This window comes from Oncorhynchus mykiss, chromosome 2 (genome assembly GCF_013265735.2).
Source record: "Oncorhynchus mykiss isolate Arlee chromosome 2, USDA_OmykA_1.1, whole genome shotgun sequence".
NCBI lineage: Eukaryota > Metazoa > Chordata > Actinopteri > Salmoniformes > Salmonidae > Oncorhynchus > Oncorhynchus mykiss.
In genome coordinates, this window is record NC_048566.1 from 20,624,809 (window position 1) to 20,650,311 (window position 25,503).

The 25,503-nt window shown below is 46.8% G+C and overlaps 2 protein-coding genes across 5 annotated transcripts in view; both read left to right on the top strand.

Moving 5' to 3' along the window:
* LOC110537439 (gamma-enolase) overlaps positions 1 to 3,674 on the top strand; it is a 12,847-nt gene extending 9,173 nt beyond the window's left edge. For both annotated transcript variants that reach the window (XM_036941413.1, XM_036941418.1), the window contains exons 9-11: positions 962 to 1,163; positions 2,258 to 2,425; positions 2,607 to 3,674. In XM_036941413.1, the coding sequence (XP_036797308.1) occupies positions 962 to 1,163; positions 2,258 to 2,425; positions 2,607 to 2,676 (440 nt within the window). In that variant the 3' untranslated portion in view covers positions 2,677 to 3,674. The remainder of the gene's footprint in view (positions 1 to 961; positions 1,164 to 2,257; positions 2,426 to 2,606) is intronic.
* Positions 3,675 to 4,317: 643 nt separating this feature from the next.
* On the top strand, positions 4,318 to 24,465 carry LOC110537453 (atrophin-1). Of its 3 annotated transcripts, XM_036941406.1 has the most exons (11): positions 4,323 to 4,691; positions 4,954 to 5,307; positions 9,702 to 9,845; positions 11,511 to 11,615; positions 12,023 to 12,136; positions 12,243 to 15,055; positions 19,597 to 19,813; positions 19,922 to 21,398; positions 21,588 to 21,731; positions 23,255 to 23,435; positions 23,736 to 24,465. In XM_036941406.1, the coding sequence occupies exons 3-11, from the start codon at positions 9,819 to 9,821 to the stop codon at positions 23,767 to 23,769; spliced, it is 5,112 nt and encodes a 1,703-aa protein (XP_036797301.1). In that variant the 5' UTR covers positions 4,323 to 4,691; positions 4,954 to 5,307; positions 9,702 to 9,818; the 3' UTR covers positions 23,770 to 24,465. The 3 variants fall into 3 exon arrangements, with proteins under 3 accessions (XP_036797305.1, XP_036797301.1, XP_036797302.1); XM_036941410.1 differs by lacking the exon at positions 23,736 to 24,465 and having other exon boundaries at positions 4,318 to 4,691; positions 21,575 to 21,731; positions 23,255 to 23,392; XM_036941407.1 differs by lacking the exon at positions 4,954 to 5,307.
* Positions 24,466 to 25,503: the final 1,038 nt, after the last annotated feature.

Sequence of the window (25,503 nt, forward strand, 5' to 3'; positions counted from 1 at the left end):
ATCATGGTTTGGGCCTGCTTTTCTTCAGCAGGGACAGGGAAGATGGTTAAAATTGATGGGAAGATGGATGGAGCCAAATACAGGACCATTCTGGAAGAAAACCTGATGGAGTCTGCAAAAGACCTGAGACTGGGACGGAGATTTGTCTTCCAACAAGACAATGATCCAAAACATAAAGCAAAATCTACAATGGAATGGTTCAAAAATAAACATATCCAGGTGTTAGAATGGCCAAGTCAAAGTCCAGACCTGAATCCAATCGAGAATCTGTGGAAAGAACTGAAAACTGCTGTTCACAAATGCTCTCCATCCAACCTCACTGAGCTCGAGCTGTTTTGCAAGTAGGAATGGGAAAAAATGTCAGTCTCTCGATGTGCAAAACTGATAGAGACATACCCCAAGCGACTTACAGCTGTAATCGCAGCAAAAGGTGACGCTACAAAGTATTAACTTAAGGGGGCTGAATAATTTTGCACGCCCAATTTTTCAGTTTTTGATTTGTTAAAAAAGTTTGAAATATCCAATAAATGTCGTTCCACTTCATGATTGTGTCCCACTTGTTGTTGATTCTTCACATAAAAATACAGTTTTATATCTTTATGTTTGAAGCCTGAAATGTGGCAAAAGGTCGCAAAGTTCAAGGGGGCCGAATACTTTCGCAAGGCACTGTATATATATACACACACACACACACATACAAACTCCTTAACATGATAGAGTCATTTCCTTCACTCTAGGTAGATCTTTCCTTTAGGGACAGATCTATGAATATCAACTGCTCAGAAATTGTAACATTAACCATTAGGGGTTTAAATACAAAACTGTCCTTAGATCAGTGTCTTGAGGCATGGTCCCAGGTCATCCTTAGCCTACCCTCATTCCCCCCCAGTCCTTATTCTCCATTATGGCTGCAGCACACACAAACACTCACTAACATTCCTCCTGGCCCTCTCTCCTCCAGTGGTGTCCATTGAGGATCCGTTTGACCAGGATGACTGGCCGGCCTGGTCCCAGATGACAGCCTCCGTGGGTATCCAGGTGGTGGGGGACGACCTGACCGTCACCAACCCCAAGAGGATAGAGCGCGCCCTGGAGGAGAGGGCCTGCAACTGCCTGCTGCTCAAAGTCAACCAGATCGGCTCTGTCACCGAAGCCATTCAGGCGTGAGTCATGGAGGGGAGTGTGGAGCTGATTCGTATTTTAGGGTGTGTCCAAAATGGCACCCCTTTCCTGATATAGTGCTATATGGGCCCTGTCCAAAAGTAGTGCACTATATAGGGAATACATACTGTAGGTTGCCATTTGCGATGCAGATGGTGTGTTGATTTTAGAGCAGGTTTTATGTTATTGTAAACCCTATATACAGACCTTTATATAGTGATTTTCAATGTGCTTTACATTGTAAAGGTGAGAACTCACCTCATCCAAAATGCTACCCCTCTCTCTCTCTCTCTCTCTCTCTCTCTCTCTCTCTCTCTCTCTCTCTTTGTCTCTCCCTCTCCGTCTCTGTATGTCTGTCTCTGTCTCTCTCTTTCTCTTTCTCTCTGTCTGTCTGTCTGTCTCTCTCTCTCTCTCTCTCTCTCTCTCTCTCTCTTTCTCTCTCTCTCTCTCTCTGTGTATCTCTCCCTCTCTCTCCATCTCTGTATCTGTCGCTCTCTCTCTCTCTCTCTCTCTCTCTCTCTCTCTCTCTGTCTCTGAGTATCTCTCCCTCTCTGTATCTCTCTCTCTCTCTCCATCTCTGTCTCCCTTTCTCTCTCTCTCTGTATCTCTCATCTCTGTATCTGTGGCTGTCTCTCTCTCTCTGTCTCTCTGTGTATCTCTCCCTCTCTCTCCATCTCTGTATATATCGCTGTCTCTCTCTCTATCTCTGTCTGTCTCCTCTCTGTTTATCTCTCCATCTCTGTATCTGTCGCTGTCTCTCTCTCTGTCTCTCCGTGTATCTCTTCATCTCTGTATCTGTCGCTGTCTCTCTCTCTCTCTGTCTTACCGTGTATCTCTCCATCTCTGTATCTGTCGCTGTCTCTCTCTCTGTGTATCTCTCCATCTCTGTATCTGTCGCTGTCTCTCTGTCTGTGTATCTCTCCATCTCTGTATCTGTCGCTGTCTCTCTGTCTGTGTATCTCTCCATCTCTGTATCTGTCGCTGTCTCTCTCTCTGTGTATCTCTCCCTCTCCCTCTCTCTCCATCTCTGTATCTGTCTCTCTCTCTCTCCCTCTCTGTCTGTCTCTCTGTGTATGTCTCTCTGTCTGTCCTCCAGGTGTAAGTTGGCTCAGGAGAATGGCTGGGGGGTGATGGTGAGCCACCGCTCAGGTGAGACAGAGGACACCTTCATTGCTGATCTGGTGGTGGGCCTCTGCACTGGACAAATCAAGACTGGAGCTCCCTGTCGATCAGAGCGGCTGGCCAAATACAATCAACTCATGAGGTTGGTACCCTACTCACTGTGTGTGGTTGTTGCTGTGTGAGTATGTATGTATGTATGTCTGTATGTCTGTCTGTCTGTCTGTCTGTCTGTCTGTCTGTCTGTCTGTCTGTCTGTTCTTCTTCTCTGAATTCTTCTCTGTTGTTCACTTTCTCTTTCTCTTGCTGTCTTTATCCTCTCTTAGGATTGAGGAGGAGTTAGGGGACCAGGCTCGCTTCGCAGGGCACAACTTCCGGAACCCCGCCGCCCTCTAAGACCCCTCTGGGCTGACAGACACTGACACAGAATCACAGACATACATCACATCACTGCAGGGCACAGACAGACAGACTGACATAGATGGACAGACACAGATGTACACAGACAGATATACATAAATACCTTCAATGAATCCGACAGACAGACAGACAGACAGACAGACAGACAGACAGACAGACAGACAGACAGACAGACAGACAGACAGACAGACAGACAGACAGACAGACAGACAGACAGACAGACAGACAGACAGACAGACAGACAGACAGACAGACAGACAGACAGACAGACAGACAGACAGACAGACAGACAGACAGACAGACAGACAGACAGACAGATAGATAGATAGATAGATAGATAGATAGATAGATAGATAGATAGATAGATAGATAGATAGATAGATAGATAGATAGATAGATAGATAGAAGGTCGGACAGACATATGGTTGGAAGGATAAAGAGACAGACTGACAGACAGAGTGCGAGCAGACCAATAATCAATTACCGATTACCCCCTTAAAAAGTAAAGCAGAGACAGACAGACAGACAGATGCACTGAGAAACACATTCATATGAATTAGCCTTTATATCACTGAAAACACACTGATGTATTGGAGGTTATATGTTTCATCAGATGATGAGTTGGAGGCTGGTGCAGAATGCAGACGGACTGATTGGTTTTAAACAAGACATGAGTGTGTTGCACAAAGCAGTGTTTCTCTCTCAAAACATACATGCACATTCCTCTACCTGTTCCCTCTTCTTTTCCATCCCTCTCTTTTCTCCTCCCCTTTACTTCAAAGCGTTTTCCCATCTCAGTTTCCTCAATTGCCCAACCCTTTCCCCTTTCCTCCCCTCCCCTCCTTCCACCTTTCAGTTACCACTTACATCTAAAAGCCTGCAACATAATTGTATGTTACCACTTACATCTAAAAGCTTACCACAGAAACCATCCAATCAATAAAGATATGAACACTTATGATGTAAACATCAGCCACAATTGTGTCTGCGTGTTTTGTATGGGATATTTGATTTTATATCATTAAAATGAAAGCTCTACTTTAGGCTGGTTATAGGCTGTATTGGCTACTGGATCTTCTCTATGTCACTACTTTCACATGCAATAGGATGGAACGTTTAGAACTCTGCAGGTAGAAATTCGGGGAGGCAGGTCGAATCCCAGAGCTGCCAAGGTAAAAAATCTGTCATTCTTCCCCTGAACAGGCAGTTAACCCACTGTTCCTAGGCCGTCATTGAAAATAAGAATTTGTTATTAACTGACTTGTCTAGTTAAATAAAAAATGCATTGGGCTGCCACATTTACCCATTCTTAATTAAATAGATGATTTTGTTCGTATATCTTGCATCCTCCTAAATAAGCCCCTGGCGTGGCTGACACGTGTAATGCGCACTGTATGCAGTGACAAGCTGCATCATATTAACAATGTATCAGCTGTAGCTACACTGTTATATAAATTGTTGCAGGTATATCAATTGCATGTTCTAAATGTAGCAGCAGAGGGAGCGCGAGACGTGGCCTTTTTATGTGAAGGTAAAAGGCGCGCAAGCGCAGTAGAGCGCTCCTCAACATGGTTACTATGGTTACTACACAATAGGAGACGGGACAGGGCGCTGTGCAAATGGGGAGAAGAAAAAATGAAAGGGGAGAGTAGGGAGGTGGTTTGCAGAACCGCTTGACTGGACACACTGTAGCTAGCTCCCCCGACACTGTGCAGAGTAAAAGAGAGAGGTAGACGGAGAGAGAGAGGTGGAAGGAGAAGAAACGGGGTAGGCCTCGGCCTAGGTTTTAGGGGAAAGGGTTATACACCCAAAGAAGAACTCCGTTCTAGGCATGAATAGAATGGATACAAAACTTTGAGAATGCACTATTATCTAGGCTATAACGGCATTATTCAGTTCGATGCTGTTTGACTACACGTTGGGCTGCATGCTGTAGCCATGTGCCCATCAATACAATGATGGGGAGAAGTTATAGAACAAAGGGAGAGAAGGTAAGATTCTGTAACTTGAGAGTTATTGTGTGTATAAAGGATCCATGCAAATTAGCATATAGTAGGCTAATGCACAGTGATCCTACATTGGAGTGGGGGAAGATAAAACTGAAAAAGAGACTTCTCTCCTTCCCTCCCCTCTTCTGAGTGTTGGCCCTCTGCGCCTCTTCCTTCTCCCTGCCTCCCTTTCTTCTCGCTCCCCCATTCCTTAAGAATATGCTAATCACGCCCTCCTCTCCCTCTCTTTCTCTCTTCCTCGAAGTGCATCCCTTGCTCGCCCTCAGTAGATTTTGTGACTGTACCGACGGCAAAAAGTGCAAGTCGTCTTGACGGAGGAAGGGGGAGAAAGAGAAGGGGGAGAAGGGGGTGGGGAAGAGGCAAACGTACGCATCAATTCGTACAGTCTTCAGCGGCACCCCGTTTTTTCCTGCAACGATTTGGGAAGGAGAGAGAAATTTCTGCATTATTTGCGGAACCGTTGCAATATGATCCAGCAGCCTCTGTTTATAGGTGCGCGTGCTGCTCCTATGTGTGTATGTCAACGTACAGTATAAACCGAGAGAGACGGTTAAAGAAAGGGAGAGTGAAAGGGGACACGCATCGCTGGATATCATAGGTAAGGAGAAGGGAAAATGGATGCTTATATATTTTTGCTATTCTTGTTGGCCACGTTTGTGTCTTCCCCCCCTTTCTTTGTGCGTTAACAATCATGCGTTATGTGTAATTCATGCCCGGGTAAAATGTGTGTTAGGTTACAACGCACAACAGACGCACTCACATTCCAACGAGAAAAGGCGTCTCGGTGAGTCGGTAAAGAATGCCTTTCGCCATTCTATTCCGAATATTTTTTTCAAGACACGGAGAAAAAAAATAGTACCCTATGGGAGAAACACAACAGGCATAGATAGACACAGGACCCATTCTATTCTGCATTATCAGTGTTAGCCTATATGTGCTATTGCACATAGCGTCTACATCGTCTGTGTAGTCTATTCCGATGTAGCTCGCTTGTTGTACAGAATAGCAGAGCCGGTCGCATCTGCATGTGTATCAATAACAGTAGCGGGAGAAGAAAGAAAGAGAACCGTTGCGGTGCCTGCTTCTCGGTGCCTGCGTGTCGGTGTCTGTCGGTGTTGTGAGCTGTGTAAACTGCATACTTACACGGGCTAAAGACATGCTGCGATGCATCACATATTTCATTTGAATGATTTCATGTGTGTGAGAGCGATAAACAGTTCATGTGCCCATATGTGTGTGTCTGTGTTTGACCATTGCTGTACATTGTGTGATTATTATAAGCTATGGTAAATGCTGTGTTTGCTTTTAGTGTTGATGGACCACAGCCAGGGACCAGCAAATGAATCCATGAATAGTAGCAGCCAGCCACCTGTGACTAAGATATACACTGACTGTATACGTATCTATGTGTCATTAGGATCCATATCTGCTTTACATTGGGCCCATAGGCCTACACTTCCAAAATATTGATTCCATAGTACAAGTGATGGCTCAATGTTTATCATTGAGTGTGTGGAATTGTGAATTCTCTTAACTACTGCAATATAGTAGACAACAAGTCTATGGGTAAAGTCACTGTAGAGCTATGCACATTGCACGTGTAAAGGAGGTGGTTCTGTGAACCAAGATAGCTTGATGACGGACGAGTAGCCTAGTCTGAGATGTGGACTTGTGTTAGCTCTCCGGGCTAATGCCTAGGCTTTAGCTCAGCAGGATAACAGAGTCTTGTGGCACTTAGTCCAGGTTCAAAGCCAGTCGGTCCCACACACTCACCTGATGTTGAATTCATGCCAACTGACTATACACTATATGTGTCTGTGTGTGAATCTGTAACTAACAGCTGTAACTGTTTGAATACAGTGTGTGAGTGTATGAATAAGTCAACATATGCAGTATGCACTAATAATTAATATATGTAGTAATGGTGCCACCACACACTGTGTGTTTACTGCTCGATGGGTTGAACACAAGGACCTCCATTGTCAGTGCTAACTAGCTGGCTAAATATATCCCTTTATTTCACCCAGTGTGTCACTATTCTATTTATATCCTCATTCAGTACACATGAGCTTGACTGGGTGAATAGGTGAATGAGTTGGACCTGTACAACCTGTGTCATATTTCATAGTCTACTACCCTAATGAATGAATGGGTGAATGAGTTGGACCTGTACAACCTGTGTCATATTTCATAGTCTACTACCCTAATGAATGAAGGGGTGAATGAGTTGGACCTGTACAACCCGTGTCATATTTCATAGTCTACTACCCTAATGAATGAATGGGTGAATGAGTTGGACCTGTACAACCTGTGTCATATTTCATAGTCTACTACCCTAATGAATGAAGGGGTGAATGAGTTGGACCTGTACAACCCGTGTCATATTTCATAGTCTACTACCCTAATGAATGAAGGGGTGAATGAGTTGGACCTGTACAACCTGTGTCATATTTCATAGTCTACTACCCTAATGAATGAAGGGGTGAATGAGTTGGACCTGTACAACCCGTGTCATATTTCATAGTCTACTACCCTAATGAATGAAGGGGTGAATGAGTTGGACCTGTACAACCCGTGTCATATTTCATAGTCTACTACCCTAATGAATGAAGGGGTGAATGAGTTGGACCTGTACAACCCGTGTCATATTTCATAGTCTACTACCCTAATGAATGAAGGGGTGAATGAGTTGGACCTGTAAAACCCGTGTCATATTTCATAGTCTACTACCCTAATGAATGAAGGGGTGAATGAGTTGGATCTGTACAACCCGTGTCATATTTCATAGTCTACTACCCTAATGAATGAATGGGTGAATGAGTTGGACCTGTACAACCTGTGTCATATTTCATAGTCTACTACCCTAATGAATGAAGGGGTGAATGAGTTGGACCTGTACAACCCGTGTCATATTTCATAGTCTACTACCCTAATGAATGAAGGGGTGAATGAGTTGGACCTGTACAACCCGTGTCATATTTCATAGTCTACTACCCTAATGAATGAAGGGGTGAATGAGTTGGACCTGTACAACCCGTGTCATATTTCATAGTCTACTACCCTAATGAATGAAGGGGTGAATGAGTTGGACCTGTACAACCCGTGTCATATTTCATAGTCTACTACCCTAATGAATGAAGGGGTGAATGAGTTGGACCTGTAAAACCCGTGTCATATTTCATAGTCTACTACCCTAATGAATGAAGGGGTGAATGATTTGGACCTGTACAACCCGTGTCATATTTCATAGTCTACTACCCTAATGAATGAAGGGGTGAATGAGTTGGACCTGTACAACCCGTGTCATATTTCATAGTCTACTACCCTAATGAATGAAGGGGTGAATGAGTTGGACCTGTACAACCCGTGTCATATTTCATAGTCTACTACCCTAATGAATGAAGGGGTGAATGAGTTGGACCTGTACAACCCGTGTCATATTTCATAGTCTACTACCCTAATGAATGAAGGGGTGAATGAGTTGGACATATATGTTGCATGTCAAGGTCAATTACCTGTATCTATTAGTGATGGGGGGAAGATCAGTTACATATTGGGATATTGTTTTTGATGATATATCGTATCGCATCGTTTTGACAATATTGCAATATTATTTTCCCAAGACTGATCAAAACTGGCTTTCTCATGACCTGTTGTCTGAGCAATATTTTTGGAACATCGAATCGCAATAAAACAACAGTGTCAATGTGCAAAACATAGAATCGTGAGATTTGCAATACACATCGTATCAGCACATAAGTATCATGGTAATATCGTATCGTGAGGTCTCTGGTAATTCCCAGCCCTAGAATCTATGAATGAATGAATTATCAGACTGTTAACCCCATGTAGGTTTGGGTCTGGGGCTGGGCTCCTGTAGGGTAGGTAAGGGGTGGCAGGTAGCCTAGTGGTTCGAGCATTGGACTAGTAACCTAGAAGGTTGCAAGATCAAGTCCCAGAGCTGACAAGGTAAAAATCTGTCCTTCTGCCCCTGAACAAGGCAGTTAACCCACTGTTCCTAGGTTGTCATTGTAAATAAGAATTTGTTCTTAACTGACTTGCCTAGTTAAATAAAGGTGAAATAAATGAGCTAATGTGGTTCTAATAGCCCCGCTGGTTACCCGAGGCTCAGTATCACATAGAGATGGCTATAACAGTTTAAACTCTTTCTGACCCAGGCTGAACTCAAACACACATCCAATTTCTCTGGGAAGGTTCTGTACAGTATCCAAGTATGAATGTTCATCAGCATAAGGGAATAATCTGTGTACACAATATTTTCTTCCAAATGTGTTTATTGTGATACACGACAGTATCCCTACATCTGTGTACAGATTACATGTCCTTAAAGGAAAACCACACAAAACTATATTTTGGTATTTGTTTCATTAGTCCATTGTTGCAGTATGAATCCAAATGCACCATACCGGTTGTATTTCTGTTTTTTAAAGTTAAATATCTTGAAAACTTGATTTCTGACATGCAACATTTTTGGGACTATATCAACAATGGACTAATGAAACAAATACCAAAATATCGTTTTCGGGTGGAGTTTTCCTTTAACTGTGATTCTTCTGAATGAACTGAACTGCGGTGTATTACTCGTCAATGCATCCATTCAGTATTGAAGTGTGATATGATTCAGATATCAGTTTTCCTGTAGCATCGTTGTGTTGAGGATCCTTGACTTGTACATGCACTCAAAGCCATGCCAGGTTAATCAGTCCACCATTGCAATGAATTGCCTATAACCGTAGTTGTAATGTTGATGTTATTGTTCGATATTGATTGTTCAATATTTATCCTTCGATATGTGTACAGCATTTGTTATTATGATTGATGGTGCTCTGTAACGTGTCCTGTAAAATAACGTGTTGTTTTATTGTTGTTGTATCACTGTATTTGATTTGTATGGGGTTTTCTGATGCTACCTAATTCAATGGGACTGGCCTGGTTAGGTAGACAATTCATCATTGTGGTGTTTTTTTCCAGGTTGTAGAAGCTCAGATGGTGGTGAGGTGATTTTCAGTCCTACAGAGAAAGACAAGGACACCACTTCATTCACTGCTATGGCCTGTGGGGAGGGATGGACATCATAAAGGAGTAACGATGAAAACTCGAACTCACAAAGAATCGGTATGAACTGTTTCAATGGCTTCCTTCATCTCTACCTTGTTCCCCTGTGTAGCTGAGTGTGCATGTGTGGGTCAGATTGCAGATGTGTTTATTGTTATGTTGTACTATATTGCACAGAGATAGATTGTGATGTTATATTTGACATAATTTAAGATTAATACGACTTTTGAAGTTAAGATATTCTGTGTGTGTATTCTGTGTGTTTATTCTGTGTGTATATTCTGTGTGTATATTCTGTGTGTGTATTCTGTGTGTATATTCTGTGTGTGTATTCTGTGTGTGTATTCTGTGTGTGTATTCTGTGTGTATATTCTGTGTGTATATTCTGTGTGTATATTCTGTGTGTGTATTCTGTGTGTGTATTCTGTGTGTGTATTCTGTGTGTGTATTCTGTGTGGACATTGATGTCATAATTATTCCTCTCTCTGTTCTCTTCTCTCCTCCTTGTTCTTGCTGCCTTCTACCCTCCCAATTCCTCTTCTCTTCTCTCCTTTCCCTCCTCATGCTCTTACCTCCCCCACCCATTACTGATCTTCTCTCCTTTCCCTCCTCATTCTCTTCCCTCCCCCACCCATTACTGATCCTCTCTCTTTTCCCTCCTCATTCTCTTCCCTCCCCCACCCATTACTGATCCTCTTTCCTTTCCCTCCTCATTCTCTTCCCTCCCCCACCCATTACTGATTCTCTCTCCTTTCTCCCTCATTCCTGCCCCCTCCATATTTCTTTATCCTTCGTTCCCCCGTACCCTTCCTGATCCCCTTTCCCCTCCTTTCTGCCCTCTCCATCCCTCACTTTTTATTTCTCCCTCTCCCCTCCTCCTCCTTGGTTTTGTCCTCTACTGTTCTCTTTACTTATTGTTTTGACCCCTTTACGTCCCTCTACCCCCCCAACCCCCCTTTACCTCCCTCTACCCCCTTTACCTCCCTCAACCCCCCTTTACATCCCTCAACCCCCCTTTACCTCCCTCTACCCCCTTTACCTCCCTCAACCCCCCTTTACCTCCCTCTAACCCCTTTTCCTCCCTCTAACCCCTTTTCCTCCCTCTACCCCCTTTACCTCCCTCAACCCCCCTTTACCTCCCTCTACCCCCTTTACCTCCCTCAACCCCCCTTTACATCCCTCAACCCCCCTTTACCTCCCTCAACCCCCCTTTACACCCCTCAACCCCCCTTTACCTCCCTCTACCCCCTTTACCTCCCTCAACCCCCCTTTACCTCCCTCTACCCCCTTTTCCTCCCTCTACCCCCTTTACCTCCCTCTACCCCCTTTACCTCCCTCTACCCCCTTTACCTCACTCAACCCCCCTTTACCTCCCTCTACCCCCTTTACATCCCTCAACCCCCCTTTACCTCCCTCAACCCCCCTTTACCTCCCTCTACCCCCTTTTCCTCCCTCTAACCCCTTTACCTCCCTCAACCCCCCTTTACCTCCCTCTACCCCCTTTTCCTCCCTCTAACCCCTTTACCTCCCTCAACCCCCCTTTACCTCCTTCTACCCCTCTTTACCCACGTCTACCCACTCTACCCCCATTACCCACCTCTACCCCCTTTAACCACCCTCTACCTCCCTCTACCCTCCTTTACCCCCCTCATACCCCATTTCCCCTTCTCTCTCTTCGTTTGTTTCTCCTCTTTCTTCATGCCCCTTCCACCCCTGGCGGTTCAGATGCCAATGCGCAGTGGGCGGAGGCGGGGGGGAAGCAACGAGGAGAGGAGGGGTAGACGCCCGCATCCCAGCCCTTCTCGTGCAGAACGAAACGACAGGCAGACGGTGAGAACCTATCATGTTTTATGTCTGTTCTTTCCCGTGTTCTCTCTAAGAAACTCTTGTAATGTTGTCCCTCTGTGTCTCTAGTAATGGCAGTCTCTTTCTCCTTTTGGCTTAGTTTGTCATGTAGTCTTTCCATCTAGATTTGTCTATAGTAAAGTGTGTGTGTGTGTGTGTGTGTGTGTGAGTGAGAGAAGAGGCTGTCAGTCATTAGATATTGATCTACATGTAAGCCTTAATGAAGCCGTGTGTCTGTATGCCTGTATGAGTCATCACCACCATGGTTGCCTTATATTTACAATTGTGGTGCCAAAGTGGTGTGTTTTATACTGCTTTACCTGCAGTGTCATATCTTTGAGTTTGTCTTTCTTACTTTAAAAATGATATACATGGCATATTCTGTATCATAGCAAAGAGCTGCTGGCGAGGAATTGGCTCGCTTCAATCACAGATCGCAAGGCCATGATTCGTCAGAGAGTGAAGGGGAGGAACTTGTGCCTCCACCAAAGAGGCAGAAAGTCCAGGTTAGTGTAATGTGATGTTGAACTGCACCACTAGGTTGAATTCTGATGTTTTAATGTCAACATTTAATTAATATATACTTTCCTCATATTCACCTTATGTCATCAGGATTCTTCCTCTGTCACCAACCCACCGACTTCAACTCATTCAACTGACAGTACTCCCCCCACTATACCGCCCCCACCCTCGGCTCCCAGACAGTCACGTGACAGTGACAACGAGGATGGTCAATCCCAGGGCAGCAGGAGCTCAGTTGTAGGGAGCTTGGCCAATAGTCTGAGCAGTGGGCGGGACATCGACCAGGACAATCGATCTTCCTCCCCGAGTCTCTCTGCCTCGCCTCCAGCCAGTTTAGACTCTGACTCTGATGGTCCAGACTCACCAAAGCAAGGAGAGGGGGAACGGGAGAAAAGGAAAGAGGGAGGAGTGGGGAAGACAGGAGGAGAGGAAAGGAGAGCAGCCAGAGAGGGGAGAGGGGATGAGTCTTGCGGGGATGGAGAAAGGAAGGATGGAGGAATAGAGGACAGCCCTTCTCTGAAGCTGCCATCCTCCTCCATATCTTCCTCTGCTCCTGTTCCCTCTCTCCGCGGAGCAGGGGATTCAGCCAATGACAGCAATAGTGGCAGGAAGTCCTATTTCTCACAGGACTCCAAGCTGGTAAGCAAGATGGAGTATGGACCGGCCAGCGCTGACACTGTGCACAGTGGCAATCGAATGAACTCCAAAGCTAAAGCTCAGTGCGTGACCAAGGCAACTGTCGCCGGGGGAGACTATCCCCTCGGCAACCCCAACATTCCACACCCCCCTCCACCACCCCTTCCTCCTCCACCAGCGCTGAAACCCTTAGAACTAGGGGGGCAGAACCTGCCCTCAGAAGTCAAGGTAGAGAGAGAGAAAATGGAGAAAGGTGAGAAACTGATGGACAACAAGACGGCTCCTCCCTCTCTGTTACCCCAAACCAGCCCCTTACCCCCCTCCCAGCCCCCGCCCCACCCCCACCACTACAGTCCCACTGGCTGGCAGGGAGGCACCGCAACCGGTTGCCAGGGGAGCTGGGGCTACACCCGTTACTCTGGTAACCACCACACTCACCAGCCGCAGCACCAACCCCCAGTGCAGCAGCAGCAACTGCCATCCGTCTACAACCCCCCTTCCTCCCGTCATTCGTCCTCCTCCCACCCCCCTTACCTCCCCCACCCCCACAAGGAGTACCTCCCCAGGTACGCTTCCGGGGGAGGGGAAAGGGAGAGGGGGGTGGCCGGCGAGAGGGAGAGGGGGGGAGTGAGGGTGGAGTATGGGGGGAGGGAGATAGGTAGGGATTTCTCGGCTGGTAGTGGTAGTAACAGCAGCACTTCTGGTGGGATGGGGGGTCCTAATGGGGTCCAAGGGAGGGAGTTTGGGGGTCAGAACCGGGAGTACCCAGGCCTGGGACCTCAGGGCTCTGGGAGAGACCCCCCAATGGGTCCTGGGGGAAGAGAATTTGGACCGGGGGGGTTCAGAGAAAGAGAGAGGGATAGAGATAGAGATAGAGAGAGGGAGGGAGAGAGGGATGTAGGAGGAAGGGAGTTTCCTTTACAGAATCGTAATGAGAATCAGAACAGAGAGTTTGGACCCACCGGTGCTGGGGGAGGAAGGGGGCACCCCAGAGACAAAGAGGGGGGGCGGTGGGGCGAGTTTGGGGGCCAGATGAGAGAGGTGGGGGGCAATAGTAACCCCAATAATAACCCCCTACCACTAGGAAACCCCCCAAGCTCAACCAGTGGGTTACCTGCAGCCCCCATGCTAAACCGCGATCCCCCTTCCTCACCCCAAAACAACCCCAGCCACCCTACCCTACCCCCCCACCCACATCCTCAAAGCGCCACCAAACGAGACTACCCCCCATCGATGGACCAGGGACAGACAAGGCACAGTTCCCCCTCTGGACCAGAACACTTCCACAGAGAGTACCCTCCTGGGGCCAAGGACTATCCCCCTGGTGGCCCCCCCTCCACCGGCCCGGCCCGTGAGTACCCCAGTCCTCCCGGAATGACTCCAAACCTGGGCCGAGACTACCCAGGTGGACCTCAGATCCCCCACCTGCCCCACCCCCACTTTCCAGCCCAGCAGCCCAGAGACAGGGACCGAGAGAGGGACACCAACCAGCGAGAGTCGTCTCTGTACCAAAACCGTGGCGGTCCCCCCCAACCCCCTTCCCTTTCTCCCTCCTCTTCCTCCTCCACTCCTCATGGACACCCTACGAATGCTCCTTACCCTCCTCCGCCACCTCCTCCCCCTCTCCCCACTCCCCAAACCTCCCTCGCTCAGCCCCAACCCCCCTCCGGCCTGGGACCCAATCACGTTCGTCCGGCAAATTACCCTTCCTCCAATCAGACTCCTGCAACACCCCTCTCTCCTTTACTAAGCCCCTCCACCAATCAGATGGGAGGGTTTCCTTCCTACCCGCCAGGCTCCTCCTCCGGGGCCAACATGTCACTTCCTGGTTCAGGTGTGTCACCTGGCTGTCGGCCCTCACCTTTTCACAGCACTTTGAACAGCCACGCCCCCTTCAGCAGCCCCTACCACTCCAATGGGAACAGTGGGAACAACCTGGTCCTGACTAACAGCAATAGTAACAGTAGCAGTGGCAGCAGCCATACCAACTCTCTCTCTCAGTCCCTCTCACCTCAAAACGCCTCAAAAGGACCCCCACCTCTTAGTAACCCCGGCAACAACAATGGCACTTCGGCCCCTGGCTGTAGCTCCTCACTTCCTAGAGATGGGCATTCTGATTCGTCCACAGGTCCACCTCCCCCACCTGTCATCAAGGAGGAACCAATAGAAGAGAGGGAGGAGAGTGAAAGCCCACCTCCTGTTTTAAGAAGCCCCTCCCCTGAGCCCAAGCCGGTGGACATTCCGATCCACGCCAGCCAATCAGCACGGTGAGATGGGATAGGCGTCATAGCAACAGAAGGGCTCCATCATATGTCACTCTAACAAGTTCTAACAACTGATTAATGTGGTTTTATCTCTGTTTTTGTCACTGGCACTTATCATAATATGTCAGCTATTATTTATAGATAAAGGGGCTGAGAAATGTATTCCTGTCACAGAAGATGTTTTGTAGACAGGCCTACAGTATAATCAAAGACAACAACACCATCACAGAAGATGTTTTGTAGACTGGCCTACAGTATAATCAAAGACAACAACACCATCACAGAATATGTTTTGTAGACAGGCCTACAGTATAATCAAAGACAACAACACCATCGCAGAAGATGTTTTGTAGACAGGCCTACAGTATAATCAAAGACAACAACACCTGTCACAGAAGATGTTTTGTAGATAGTCCTACAGTATAATCAAAGACAACAACACCTGTCACAGAAGATGTTTTGTAGATAGTCCTACAGTATAATCAAAGACAACAACACCCATCACAGAAGAGGTTTTGTAGACAGGCCTACAGTATAATCAAAGACAACAACACCCATCACAGAATATGTTTTGTAGACAGGCCTACAGTATAATCAAAGACAACAACACCATCACAGAATATGTTTTGTAGACAGGCCTACAGTATAATCAAAGACAACAACACCATCACAGAATATGTTTTGTAGACAGGCCTACAGTATATCAACGACAACAACACCATCACAGAAGATGTTTTGTAGACAGGCCTACAGTATATCAACGACAACAACACCATCACAGAAGATGTTTTGTAGACAGGCCTACAGTATATCAATGACAACAACACCATCACAGAAGATGTTTTGTAGACAGGCCTACAGTATATCAACGACAACAACACCATCACAGAAGATGTTTTGTAGACAGGCCTACAGTATAATCAAAGATAACAACACCCATCACAGAAGATGTTTTGTAGACAGGCCTACAGTATATCAACGACAACAACACCATCACAGAAGATGTTTTGTAGACAGGCCTACAGTATAATCAAAGATAACAACACCCATCACAGAATATGTTTTGTAGACAGGCCTACAGTATATCAAAGACAACAACACCCATCACAGAATATGTTTTGTAGACAGGCCTACAGTATAATCAAAGACAACAACACCCATCACAGAAGAGGTTTTGTAGACAGGCCTACAGTATATCAAAGACAACAACACCATCACAGAAGATGTTTTGTAGACAGGCCTACAGTATAATCAAAGACAACAACACCATCGCAGAAGATGTTTTGTAGACAGGCCTACAGTATATCAAAAACAACAACACCATCACAGAAGATGTTTTGTAGACTGGCCTACAGTATAATCAAAGACAACAACACCATCACAGAAGATGTTTTGTAGACTGGCCTACAGTATAATCAAAGACAACAACACCATCACAGAAGATGTTTTGTAGACAAGCCTACAGTATATCAAAGACAACAACACCATCACAGAAGATGTTTTGTAGACAGGCCTACAGTATATCAAAGACAACAACACCATCACAGAAGATGTTTTGTAGACTGGCCTACAGTATATCAAAGACAACAACACCTGTCACAGAAGATGTTTTGTAGACAGGCCTACAGTATAATCAAAGACAACAACACCATCACAGAAGATGTTTTGTAGACAGGCCTACAGTATATCAACGATAACACCACCCATCACAGAAGATGTTTTGTAGACTGGCCTACAGTATAATCAAAGACAACAACACCATCACAGAAGATGTTTTGTAGACTGGCCTACAGTATAATCAAAGACAACATCACCCATCACAGAAGATGTTTTGTAGACAGGCCTACAGTATATCAAAGACAACAACACCATCACAGAATATGTTTTGTAGACAGGCCTACAGTATAATCAAAGACAACAACACCATCACAGAAGATGTTTTGTAGACAGGCCTACAGTATATCAAAGACAACAACACCTGTCACAGAAGATGTTTTGTAGACAGGCCTACAGTATATCAAAGACAACAACACCTGTCACAGAAGATGTTTTGTAGACAGGCCTACAGTATAATCAAAGACAACAACACCATCACAGAAGATGTTTTGTAGACAGGCCTACAGTATATCAACGATAACACCACCCATCACAGAAGATGTTTTGTAGACAGGCCTACAGTATAATCAAAGACAACAACACCATCACAGAATATGTTTTGTAGACTGGCCTACAGTATAATCAAAGACAACAACACCATCACAGAAGATGTTTTGTAGACAGGCCTACAGTATAATCAAAGACAACAACACCATCACAGAAGATGTTTTGTAGACAGGCCTACAGTATAATCAAAGATAACAACACCATCACAGAATATGTTTTGTAGACAGGCCTACAGTATATCAAAGACAACAACACCCATCACAGAAGATGTTTTGTAGACTGGCCTACAGTATAATCAAAGACAACAACACCATCACAGAAGATGTTTTGTAGACAGGCCTACAGTATAATCAAAGACAACAACACCATCACAGAAGATGTTTTGTAGACTGGCCTACAGTATAATCAAAGACAACAACACCATCACAGAAGAGGTTTTGTAGACAGGCCTACAGTATAATCAAAGACAACAACACCCATCACAGAATATGTTTTGTAGACAGGCCTACAGTATAATCAAAGACAACAACACCATCACAGAATATGTTTTGTAGACAGGCCTACAGTATATCAACGACAACAACACCATCACAGAAGATGTTTTGTAGACAGGCCTACAGTATATCAACGACAACAACACCATCACAGAAGATGTTTTGTAGACAGGCCTACAGTATATCAACGACAACAACACCATCACAGAAGATGTTTTGTAGACAGGCCTACAGTATATCAACGACAACAACACCATCACAGAAGATGTTTTGTAGACAGGCCTACAGTATAATCAAAGATAACAACACCCATCACAGAAGAGGTTTTGTAGACAGGCCTACAGTATATCAAAGACAACAACACCATCACAGAAGATGTTTTGTAGACAGGCCTACAGTATAATCAAAGACAACAACACCATCGCAGAAGATGTTTTGTAGACAGGCCTACAGTATATCAAAGACAACAACACCATCACAGAAGATGTTTTGTAGACTGGCCTACAGTATAATCAAAGACAACAACACCATCACAGAAGATGTTTTGTAGACTGGCCTACAGTATAATCAAAGACAACAACACCATCACAGAAGATGTTTTGTAGACAAGCCTACAGTATATCAAAGACAACAACACCATCACAGAAGATGTTTTGTAGACAGGCCTACAGTATATCAAAGACAACAACACCATCACAGAAGATGTTTTGTAGACTGGCCTACAGTATATCAAAGACAACAACACCTGTCACAGAAGATGTTTTGTAGACAGGCCTACAGTATAATCAAAGACAACAACACCATCACAGAAGATGTTTTGTAGACAGGCCTACAGTATATCAACGATAACACCACCCATCACAGAAGATGTTTTGTAGACTGGCCTACAGTATAATCAAAGACAACAACACCATCACAGAAGATGTTTTGTAGACTGGCCTACAGTATAATCAAAGACAACAACACCCATCACAGAAGATGTTTTGTAGACAGGCCTACAGTATATCAAAGACAACAACACCATCACAGAATATGTTTTGTAGACAGGCCTACAGTATAATCAAAGACAACAACACCATCACAGAAGATGTTTTGTAGACAGGCCTACAGTATATCAAAGACAACAACACCTGTCACAGAAGATGTTTTGTAGACAGGCCTACAGTATATCAAAGACAACAACACCTGTCACAGAAGATGTTTTGTAGACAGGCCTACAGTATAATCAAAGACAACAACACCATCACAGAAGATGTTTTGTAGACAGGCCTACAGTATATCAACGATAACACCACCCATCACAGAAGATGTTTTGTAGACAGGCCTACAGTATAATCAAAGACAACAACACCATCACAGAATATGTTTTGTAGACTGGCCTACAGTATAATCAAAGACAACAACACCATCACAGAAGATGTTTTGTAGACAGGCCTACAGTATAATCAAAGACAACAACACCATCACAGAATATGTTTTGTAGACAGGCCTACAGTATAATCAAAGATAACAACACCATCATAGAATATGTTTTGTAGACAGGCCTACAGTATATCAAAGACAACAACACCCATCACAGAAGATGTTTTGTAGACTGGCCTACAGTATAATCAAAGACAACAACACCATCACAGAAGATGTTTTGTAGACAGGCCTACAGTATAATCAAAGACAACAACACCATCACAGAAGATGTTTTGTAGACTGGCCTACAGTATAATCAAAGACAACAACACCATCACAGAAGATGTTTTGTAGACAAGCCTACAGTATATCAAAGACAACAACACCATCACAGAAGACATTGCCAGATAATAAAGATAGTATCATCATATGGGAACAAAATCCGATGCATAAATTTGTTATATTTTGCTGATGTGGTTCTAGGTTCCACAGGGTTCTAGATCGGGGCAGTGGAAACTCCTGCGCCCGCAGCGACGTTCTCTTTGTCCCCCTGGACGGCTCCAAACTGTGGAAGAAGAGGAACGAGGTGATCGAGAGAGCCCGGAGAGAGGTGGAGCAGAGGGCCAGAGACCTGAGGGAGAAAGAGCGGGAACGAGAGAGGGAGAGAGAGAGGGAGCGGGACCTGGAGAGGCATCTACAAGTGAGTATAATGAGGCAGGGAGGGGGAGGCGATGAGCGAGGGAGAGGGACACAATGCTCAATTTCCTTCTCCATTTTGTCTCTTTAAATGCTCCCTCTTTCCCTGCAGCAACAGAAGGACAATAACAATGGAAATATACAACGCCAGGGATCCTCTCTCTTCTTCCCCTCCTCCTCCATCCTCCTCGACCCTAACTCCTCTTCTTCTAACCCTGGGTCTCACCCTCAACCTCACCCCCAGCAGCACCACTCCCACCCTCACCCCCACGCTCACCTCCACCACTCCCACCTCCACCCCTCCCTCTCTCAACACATCCCACACTCCCTCCTCATGCAGTCAATGGGGGGTTCAACGGTGGTTGGCCCACAGGGGGCTCTGGGGATCGGGTTAGGAGGGCCGTACCTGGGCCCTGACACCCCCGCACTGCGGACCCTGAGCGAGTACGCCCGGCCCCACGCCATGTCCCCCCTCGGGGCTAGTCGCCAACACCAACACCCACATGTCCACCATCATGGCCACCCTCATGGCCACCCCCATGTCCACCCCTCCTTCTTCCTCCCCCAGTTCCAGAACCATGCTCTGGCCCACCCACATCACATGCCTGCTGATGCAGCCACAGCGGCAGCCATCTTGGGTTTCCTCTATGGGGGCAGTATGGAGGGAGGGCCAGGGGGGCATGGAGGAGGACATGGGGGGATGGGGGGTGCAGGGTTAGGGGGGATGGGGTTTCCCCATGCAGTGGCAGCCCACCGTGAGCGCATGAAGCCGGGGTTTGAGTTTAAGAGTGAGGACAGGGTGTACCAGCCGGGCTCCTTGGGAGATCCTACGGCTCTCGCCCTCGCCCACTCCCACTCGCATGCCCACGCACACGCTCATGCACATGCTCACTCCCTACTGCTGGGGGGAGGGGGTGGAGGTGAGGTGTCCATTTACGGCACCCCCCCTCCCCAGGCTCCTCCACCCCCACCACCGCCCCTCCAGAACCCAGCGTTAGCCCCAGTGAGTCGCCTCCCTAACCCTCCTCCCGCCCCTCAGTCCCTCTCCAACCCTCCCCCCTTCTCCCTGCTTCATCCCTCGCTCCCCTCTCACCCTGCACCTGCACCAGCCCCTCCACCCCCAGCCCCTGCAGCTGCACCTCTGCCTGCTCCTCCTCCACCCTCCTCCAACCCTGTTTCATCCCTCCATCACCCCGCACCGCACTCCTTTCCCAGCTCCCTCCCCCCATCTCACCCTCCACCTGCCCCTGCCCCGGTGACCGCCCCTCCTGAGACCTACCCCCCTCCCACTCGCTCCCCCACCACCTCTGAGAGAGAGAGGAGTGGAGAGAGGGAGAGAGAAAGAGAGCGAGACAGAGCGGGGCTGCCAGCCGGTGGAGAGAGGGGACGAGAGAGGGAGCGAGAGAGAGAGAGAGAAAGAGAAAGAGAAAGAGGGGAAAGCAATGGAAGTGGAGGAAGTGGTGGAAGTGGAGGAGGAGGAACAGGAGGAGGAGAGATTCCGGGGCGTCTTCAGATGTTGAACGTCACGCCTCATCATCACCAGCACTCACACATCCACTCTCACCTGCACCTGCACCAGCAAGACACAGGTACCCACTGCTGCTAACCACAGTTGTGATCTTGTACTATGATCTACACACTACTATTTAGTGCTCTTTTGAGCTGGACCTGAGAAAGCTCTTCCTGTCTGATACAGATGTTGATGTTAACGTGGTTGTTGATGCTGTGACTCTTATTAAATATCTCCTTGTGTTTCCTGTTACATCATTGGCCCCTAGCGGCGGGCGGGGTGCACCCCCTGATGGACCCGTTGGCATCGGGGTCTCCCCTGGCCCGCCTGCCCTACCCAGGAGCAGCGCTGGGCACCCCCATCCTGGCACACCCCCTCACTGAAAGCGAGGTGCTACGACAACAACTCTTCGGTGAGGAAAGGCTGTTTTTTTCAGTCTGTTTGTTTATTTTTCTGTCTGCCTGCCTGTCTGTCTATGTTGTATCATGAATATGATACCTACTGTACCTATCTTTCTGTCACTATCTACCTTACCTGTCTCTCCTCTTCTCCACTCTTCCTCTCACCTGTCTCTTCTCCACTCTTCCTCTCACCTGTCTCTTCTCCACTCCTCCTCTCACCTGTCTCTTCTCCACTCCTCCTCTCACCTGTCTCTCCTCTTCTCCACTCCTCCTCTCACCTGTCTCTCCTCTTCTCCACTCCTCCTCTCACCTGTCTCTCTTCTCCACTCCTCCTCTCACCTGTCTCTCCTCTTCTCCACTCCTCTTCTCACCTGTCTCTCCTCTTCTCCACTCCTCCTCTCACCTGTCTCTCCCTTCTCCACTCCTCCTCTCACCTGTCTCTCCTCTTCTCCACTCCTCTTCTCACCTGTCTCTCCTCTTCTCCACTCCTCTCACCTGTCTCTCCCTTCTCCACTCCTCCTCTCACCTGTCTCTTCTCCACTTCTCCTCTCACCTGTCTCTTCTCCACTCCTCCTCTCACCTGTCTCTCCTCTTCTCCACTCCTCCTCTCACCTGTCTCTCCTCTTCTCCACTCCTCCTCTCACCTGTCTCTCCTCTTCTCCACTCCTCTCACCTGTCTCTCCCTTCTCCACTCCTCCTCTCACCTGTCTCTCCTCTTCTCCACTCCTCCTCTCACCTGTCTCTCCCTTCTCCACTCCTCCTCTCACCTGTCTCTTCTCCACTCCTCCTCTCACCTGTCTCTCCCTTCCCTGTCTCTCCTCTTCTCCACTCCTCCTCTCACCTGTCTCTTCTCCACTTCTCCTCTCACCTGTCTCTCCTCTTCTCCACTCCCCCTCTCACCTGTCTCTCCTCCACTCCTCCTCTCACCTGTCTCTCCTCTTCTCCACTCCTCCTCTCACCTGTCTCTCCTCGTCTCCACTCCTCCTCTCACCTGTCTCTCCCTTCTCCACTCCTCCTCTCACCTGTCTCTTCTCCACTCCTCCTCTCACCTGTCTCTTCTCCACTCCTCCTCTCACCTGTCTCTCCTCTTCTCCACTCCTCCTCTCACCTGTCTCTCCTCTTCTCCACTCCTCCTCTCACCTGTCTCTCCTCTTCTCCACTCCTCCTCTCACCTGTCCCTCCTCTTCTCCACTCCTCTTCTCACCTGTCTCTCCTCTTATCCACTCCTCCTCTCACCTGTCTCTCCTCTTCTCCACTCCTCCTCTCACGTCTCTCATCTTCTCCACTCCTCCTCTCACCTGTCTCTCCTCTTCTCCACTCCTCCTCTCACCTGTCTCTCCTTGTCTCCACTCCTCCTCTCACCTGTCTCTCCCTTCTCCACTCCTCTCACCTGTCTCTTCTCCACTCCTCCTCTCACATGTCTCTCCTCTTCTCCACTCCTCCTTTCACCCGTCTCTCCTCTTCTCCACTCCTCCTCTCACCCGTCTCTCCTCTTCTCCACTCCTTTCCTCTTCCCTTTTCCTTCCCCCTCCAGGCGCTCCGTTCCGTGAGCTGCCCCAGCCCTCCTCTCTGACAGGTTCCATGTCAGCGGCCCACCAGCTCCAGGCCATGCAGCAGGCCCAGAGCGCAGAGCTGCAGATCCAGAGACTGGCCCTGGAACAGCAGTGGATCCACCACCACCACCACCACTCCCTCACCCAGGACGAGTACTACAGGTAGTCTACTAATGGGACCAGGGGAGCTGGGTGGGGTGTGGGGAGACTGGTGTCTGGTGTGTCTGGTGTGTGTGTGTGTGAGAGTGTGTGAGAGAGTGTGTGAGAGTGTGCGTGTGTGTGTGAGAGAGAGTGCGCGTGTGTGTTTGTGTGTGTGTGTGTGTGTGTGTGCGTGCGTGCGTGCGTGTGTGTTTGTGTGTGTGTGTGCGTGTGTGTTTGTGTGTGTGTGTGTGTGTGTGCGTGCGTGTGTGTGTGTGCATCATCCCTGACCCTGTCTCATACAGTATCTTCTCTCTTCCTCAGCCACTTAAAGAAGGAAAGCGACAAGACCCTGTAAGGGAGGAAACAGAGAGGGGGAACAAGCCCACGGAAGACAAAGAAATATCTGCAAAGGAAGAAGAAAACACCAAAACAGAAGCACTAAGAACATTGAAGGAAGCATCAAACCATAGGAACCTGAGGAGAAATGAACTGATTGGGAAACCAGATGACAAAAGGGAGAGAGGGATGAGAGGAGTGAAAACGTTGCTCACAGTCTGTGTTGTCTGTACTATACCATAGCCCCAGACTCTGGGCGCATCACAGCGTATGTTGTTCAACTCCAGTTTTGTATTGTGCCCTGTACAGTATGCTAGGTGGGAGCAGCAATATAATGCAGTACAGTCTGGTGTAAATGACCTTATGCCAGGAAGAATGTGTACATGAGGCTCTCTTTTATGTCATTGCATGTAGCTAGGCGCTTATTCTGAACTGGTTGAACTCCTGGTTGTATTTTTAGAGATCGCCCTCTCTTTCCTAACGAACGGGTGGTGTATGAGTATGCATGAGACCAGCGATTAACAAGTGTCATATTATGTTAACGATTAATAGTATTGTTATTATTATTGTCTGTTTGTTGATAATTCTATATACATATTATTTGTATTGTTATTTTATTACATTTTCATGGTATGGCGGTTTCTTTAATTTTTTATTGTGAAACGAGATGCAAATGAAGGAAAAAGATAAACTACATCATTTTTTGGGGAAAATATATGAGTCTGATGTGGTTGTGTACAGTATGTTCTCTCCCCTTTCTCTCTCCCCTCTCTCTCTCTTTTTCTCTCTCTCTCTCTCTCTCCCCTCTCTTTCTCTCGCTCTCCCCTCTCTCTCTCTCAACACACAGACACTAGCATTTCTGTCTTGGTTTTTATATAAAACACACATAAAGCCTACAGTACCAGTCAAAAGTTTGGACACACCTACTCATTCAAGGGTTTTTCTTTATTTTGACTATTTTCTACATTGTAGAATAATAGTGAAGACATCAAAACTATGAAATAACACATATGGACTCATGTAGTAAAGAAAAAAGTGTTCAACAAATCAAATTTAAATTTTATATTTGAGATTTTGAAGTAGCTACTTTTTGCCTTGATGACAGCTTTGCACACTCATGGCATTCTCTCAACCAGCTTCATGAGGTAGTCAACTGGAATGCATTTCAATTAACAGGTGTTCCTTGTTAAAAGTTAATTTGTGGAATTTCTTTCCTTAATGCGTGTGAGCCAATCAGTTGTGTTGTGACATGGTAAGGGTGGTATTCAGAAGATAGCCCTATTTAGTTAAAGACCAAGTCCATATTATGGCCAAAACAGCTTAAATACGCAAAGAGAAACAGTTTATCATTACTTTAAGACATGAATGTCAGTCAATCCGAAAAATGTCAAGACCTTTGAAAGTTTCTTCAAGTTCAGTCGTAAAAACCATGAAGTGCTATGATGAAACTGGCTCTCATGAGGACCGTCACAGGGAAGGAAGATCCAGGGATATCTCTGCTGCAGAGGATAAGATCATTAGAGTTAACTGCATCTCAGATTGCAGCCCAAATAAATGCTTTACAGAGTTCAAGTAAAAGACATGTCAGAGGAGACTGCGTGAATCAGGCCTTCATGGTTGAAATGCTGCAAAGAAACCATTACCAAAGGACACCAATAAGAAGAAAAAACTTGCTTGGGCCAAGAAACACAAGCAATTGACACGACCAATGGAAATCTGTCCTTTGGTCTGATGAGTCCATATTTGAGATTTT